The sequence below is a fragment of the Dama dama genome, chromosome 14, assembly GCF_033118175.1.
Source record: "Dama dama isolate Ldn47 chromosome 14, ASM3311817v1, whole genome shotgun sequence".
Taxonomy (NCBI): domain Eukaryota; kingdom Metazoa; phylum Chordata; class Mammalia; order Artiodactyla; family Cervidae; genus Dama; species Dama dama.
The window spans coordinates 54,055,608-54,061,607 of record NC_083694.1 but is presented as its reverse complement, the minus strand read 5'-3'; the positions used below and the strand labels follow the sequence as shown (position 1 = coordinate 54,061,607).

Genomic DNA, 6,000 nt, shown 5'->3' with positions numbered 1-6,000 from the left:
TGTAACTATGTTGTGGATAATATTGACCATCTGTATCCTAATTTCTTGGGTGAGTCTTTGGAATGATTTTTAATTTTTAAAAATGTTCAGTCCCCAAAAGGTTGTGGTAGCACAGATTTATTTAGAGAACATAACTTATAGGTAAGCATATCTCTCTGTCCTAGTCACCAGAGTGCTTTTCCCAGTCTTCCTTGGGTTGTGACATCGATTCTGTACTATGTGTACCATATATCATATCTATTTCATTAAAAAAAAAATTGACTGGTACAATTCTCAGGTTCTTACATCAATAGCCAGGAGGAATGTGAGGCTGTAGGAGAATACCAGAGTTCCAAATCCCTGTTTCTTGTCCTGTTGTGCGTTCTTGTTTCCATTCTGGGGCAGAAGCAGTGGAGGGAAGAGTTAATGGAGAATGGGAAGGGGGGAAAAAGTTGGGCGTGAGGACTCCTGGATGAGGGAACAAGAGTCTATGACCTGGGGAGGCAATCGAAAAGTAAAACTGGGGAAAGGGAGGCATGAATATGGAACATTTGATGGAGGAATGGTAACTGGAGAAGACAGATACAAATAGGGAACCCTTAAGGTAAATGGTAAGTAGTTGGGAATAATACCTAGTCAGAGACCAGTTATGAAAAATCTACGAATTCTACATGTTGAAAAGCCCAAGGTAGTGTGGAAAGTCTTCAGTTTGAGTTTTTGTGAATGAAGATTAATTTTCAGGTGTGGATAGGCAGGAAGTACGACACTATTTGTTATGTATATCAGAAAGGATAATTCTTCTTTCTAAAGTGTAACATACTTGGAGGTAAGGATATATAGATTCTGACCTCCTTCTGCTTCAGTTGCACTTTGATTTGTTTGGTGTTTTACAGTATTAAATCTTGACGTGGAACCTGTTTAGCCATGGCTTTCCTTTTTTTTAATCTGTGTTCTAAAATTCCATTGACTTCAATCCTTTCTTCTCTTTCATTCTTCACTTCACTCCAGTATCTTTTCATAAAGGAAAATAAATCATTGGATGATTGCATAGCAGAAAGGAACCCTGAAGAAAATATTCTGATGATTTTCTGTTGAAATACCAAGTTCTTCTAGGTAGATAAAGTCTTATGATAAACTAGGAGGAAAGAAGAAATCCTGATTGATATGATGCTCTGTGGGACTGGACTTCATGAGCTGAGTTAGGGAAACCAAAGTCCTGCAAAGCAGAAGCCTTTGTCCTTGAACTCACGAACATGGATTCATGCAACTTATGAGTTTTAGAATCACTTTTCTTTGAGTTCTTATAACTTTAGAAAACTACTCCTTCTTTTGGAATGGTTAAATACAGCAAGGAAATCAGTGGTCTTAAGATTTTGGTATTTACCAAAAATTTCAGGCAGTATTCCTTAATGAGACCATAAGTTAGAAATTCTGTTGTGTAAATTTCTAAATAAAGTGAGAACACCATACAGAAGGAATGTGAAAATATTAACACTAAGATGTAATTTCATATTTTATATGTTCTCAAATGTGTACATTCAGTGAATAGTGAAGTCATAATTACTGATTTCCTTAGCTGGACATTATCTTCATTATGATCTAGTTTTTAATCTTCTCTTTATATGGGTAAAGAATTTTGGTTTTATGTAATTTAAGCATTAAGTATTTTATGCCCAGATTTGAAGTCTTAGTTATAATGCAACTTCCAGTATGAGTATTTATGTCAGCCACAGAAATAACATTTCATCCTGATACGTTTATTCTGTTTCGCTGCCCGCCACCCTTTCCAGTCTTTACCTTTGTACAGTGATAGTCAAATCCTCAGGTTCCTGTGTACTCAGGAAGCCACTGAGATCTGTTTCTGAAAGTCATCTATCACTTGTTTTTTTCTGTACTGAAAAAAAAAACAATTTATTCCCACTGATTTAGTTTGAGATTACATGATTTGTATAATGCCTATAGTTCTTTGCTGGACTAGAAAGATGTTGAGCCTTCTAAAAGTAATATCAGATTTCCTCTTGAGCATTGTAAAATAACTGTTAAGTTATATGATTCTGAAGTATTCTAATATTTTTATTGATAGGTTAGGATCCTTCACTTTTAATGCTTTACATTTACTTGAGTCATGGCTAGAGGGCTGGGCTACACATTTTCAAAAAGATCTTCAAACCTTTTTGTTTGGATGACACATAAAAATTCTGAAAAATGATGTACTTCCCACATTGATGCCATATTTAAATTAGCATCCAAATTTTTCTTTGTAAGTTTTAGTGCTTGTAAAGAATATAGTTTTTAAAGTATTATAAATATGGTTATTTAAAAATAAGCTTTTATCTCTTTTTAAAATGTATCTAGTGGAAACTGAATAGTATAGTGATTTGATACTTACCATTGTTTCAAAAATAAAGACTTTTCATTAACAATGAGAAATTTTTGTGTTTTGTCCCTTTGAACTTCTGCTTAAATTGCAAATTGCCCATGAAATTTTGTCATTATGTATTTTTGGGACTTCCCTGGCAGTTCCCTGGTTAAGACTCCATGCTTCCAATACAGGGGGCACAGGTTCAATCACTGGTTGGGAAATTAGGATCCCGCATGCTGCCCAGTGTGGCCCAAAATACACACACACACACACACACACACACACACACGCTTGAAATTCTTACTGATTTATCTATCATACTTTTCTGTAACAGAAAATAGAAATTACAGACTTTGAAGTTTCTTTAAACTTTTGAATGTGTTTTTTCTGAGTTGTAATTATTTGACATGCATTTGATCAAATAAATATGTACAAATTTTATAAAGTATTAGACATAAAAATTTCTTGAAAATGGCTGCTCAATGTGTGATGGTGTTCTTCTCAATTCGTTCCATTGCCACTGATAGTTATTACTAGGGCAGGGATTCAGTTTCATTTATATTTTTCTTATTTATTTAGGATAATCACAGTTTTTTTTAAAAGATTTGAGATATAATTGACATATTGTGTGAGTTTAAGACTTTTTATTTTGGAAAGGGTAAGTCATGAGAAACTCTGCTTACATAAATACTTTGATGGGGATTGAAGGAACTTTGTTCCAGCAGTGTCACTTATTTCTTTGACCTCGTTATGAATTACATGCTTCAAAAAAAGAAGCATTTATTTAGTAAAAAAAAAAAAGTTTTTTTTGCTGCCATAATCATTAACAAGTCCACTTCTTTCTTCAGTTTTAATGAGAGCAAAGAATTGGAAGTCATGCACCCCAAACACAAGCGGATTTGGTTTTCTGGTCTTTTAGACTCATGCATTTTTTGTCAAGACAGGTATTTTGATTTTTTCCTTTCATGCACTAAGCCCTACACTATAGTTCCTCCTTTTTCTTTTTCCTCTAGTTTTCTTCCAGAGAAGGCAGTGGCAGCCCACTCCAGTGTTCTTGCCTGGAGATTCCCAGGGACAGGGGAGCTTGGTGGGCTCCTGTCTATGGGGTCGCACAGAGTCGGACACAACTGAAGCGACTTAGCAGCAGCAGCAGCAGTTACCTTTCTTCTCTCCTTCTCCCTTCCCCCAGAAGGGGCACACCTCTCACTTTTTGCCTTTCTATCCTCTTTGCTCTTCAGTTCAGTTGCTCAGTCATGTCCTGGCTCTTTGTGACCCCATGGACTGTAGCATGCCAGGTTTCCCTGTTTATCACCAGCTTCTGGAATTTGCTCAAACTCATGTCCTTCGAGTCGGTGATGCCATCCAGCCATCTCATCCTCTGTCGTCCCCTTCTCCTCCTGCCTTCAATCTTTCCCAGCATCAGGGGCTTTTCCAGTGAGTCAGTTTTTTGCATCAAGTGGCCAAAAGTATTGGAGCTTCAGCTTCAGCATTAGTCCTTCCAGTGAGTGTTCAGGACTGATTTCCTTTAGGATGGACTGGTTTGATCTCCTTGAAGTTCAACGGACTCTCAAGAGTCTTCTCCAGCACCACAGTTCAAAAACATCAATTCTTTGGCGCTCAGCCTTCTTTATGGTCCAACTCTCACATCCATCCATGACTACTGGCAAAACCATAGCTTTGACTAGATGGACCTTTGTTGGCAAAGTAATGTCTCTGCTTTTTAATATTCTGTCTAGGTTTGTCATAGCTTTTCTTCCAAGGAACGAGCGTCTTTTAATTTCATGGCTGCAATCACTATCTGCAGTGATTTTGGAGCCCAGGAAAATAAAGTCTGTCACTGTTTCCATTGTTTCCCCATCTATTTGCCATGAGGTGATGGGGCCAGATGCCATGGTCTTTGTTTTTTGAGTGTTGAGTTTTAAGCCAGCTTTTTCACTCTCCTCTTTCACTTTCATCAAGAGGCTTCTTCCACTCACATGTAGTGAGTTCTGGGGACCCTTCCCCTTACCAGGCTGCTTTTTGTCCCAGTGTGGTCAGGAATGGGGATCTGTTAGGTCCCCTGTTTAGCCTGAAGCTGTCACAGGCCACCAGCGAGGACCGGGAAGCAGGGTTACAGCTTGTGACTGAGAACATGAAATTATAGAGTGGGGCTGTGGGCAAGTGAGTCTGGGGATTGCGGAATCTGGGCTGTCTTTCTCTACTGTTGCTGGAAGGCTCATGTGGGGCAAGGGGGTGTGTCTCCTCCAAGCTCTGCAGTTGCTCTCCTGCACTCCTTCTAGGGCTTACTCTAGCTCTCCCTGTCCTTCCGTGATGCATGATCTTCCTCCAGCTACACCCTGCCGCTACCCCCACCCCGCCGCTACCCCCACCCCCACCCCCACCCCAGCAATCTGTTTTCTAGTGTTCTCTGTGGATAAAATTTGTAAATTGAATGATCTTACCTCCCTAATGAATTACTTTCTTACTCTTTAATGTAAAAGACAACATGCATGCAAAATTTAAAATCTGTGCTTTAAAAAAAGTCACCAACACATATAATGTCTTTACTACTGCCAAGTACTTTTCCAGGCACTTTATACATTCTCCGTCTTATGACATAGGTAGTTGTTGTCCTCTGCATTCCACCCCTGGGGGAACTAAGGCACAGAGAAGGCAAGTAACTTGTGTAAAGTCCAACAGCCCCAGTGAATGGTGGAATTGGGATTTGGTCCTTAGTATGGGATTTGGTCCTGACTTGAATATGTGCTTTTACTTTGCTATCTTGCCTCTAAAATGACAGTTGCTAGAATGAACTCTTTAGCAGTAGAAAGGCATTTTGTTTGTTTGTTTTTTTGGCTGTGCTGTCCTTGTTGTAGGGCGTGGGCTCTTGATTGCAACATGTAGTCTTCACTGGTTGTGGCATGCGGGCTCAGTTGCCCCATGGCATGTGGAAACTTAACTCCCCGACCAAGGATCAAACCTGTGTCCCTTGCATTGCACGGTGGACTCTTAACCACTGGACCACCAGGGACGTCCGAGAAAGGCATTATTTGTTCTTAGTACTATGGCTATTATAAGGATCCAGAGAATTACAATTAAGGGTTTGGAACATTCATGACCAGTGTTAAAGGAGATTTCTTGAGATTTTTACCTCCTCTACTCCCTCCTACCCCCACCCCACCCCATTTTGGGGGCACACCATGTGACTTGTTGGACGTTGGTTCCCTGACTAGGGATTTAGTGCAGACCCATGGCAGGGGGTCCTAACCACTGGATCACCAGGGAGATTCTCACACACCCTTATTTGAATTCTTTTCCACTTCTTTTCCTGGTTAGTGAGTCTCTGTGTGCTTATTGTGGCCCAGTTCTAATGTCATCTCCTGTGTGAAGTCTACTCGTTAACATTTTAATAGCTCCTTGTCCTCTGTTCTTTTTAAATCCGTTTCAGTGATGGTACTGATTATCATAACTGATGCATTGTATGTGTTTGTCTGCTTACTCCTAGTTGCTTGCGTCTTTAAGTCTTACTTAGGTTGAGTCTTATCTTTAAACCTTGGTTTCTAGCGTGGCCCTGGTATCTCTCTGATTTTTTAGAAAATATTTGTAGTAAATTGTGGTATGGTGGGAAGTATTAGTTAGGTTTATATCCTAACTTTGTCTTGTATTATATGTCACCATGA

General features: G+C 39.3%; 1 protein-coding gene across 5 annotated transcripts in view; it reads left to right on the top strand.

Moving 5' to 3' along the window:
- COP1 (COP1 E3 ubiquitin ligase) overlaps nucleotides 1–6,000 on the top strand; it is a 220,594-nt gene that overhangs the window by 34,591 nt on the left and 180,003 nt on the right. For all 5 annotated transcript variants that reach the window (XM_061160778.1, XM_061160776.1, XM_061160777.1 and 2 more), the window contains exon 3: nucleotides 1–49. This exon is cut by the window's left edge and continues 49 nt beyond it. In XM_061160778.1, coding sequence (XP_061016761.1) covers nucleotides 1–49 — 49 coding nt within the window. The remainder of the gene's footprint in view (nucleotides 50–6,000) is intronic.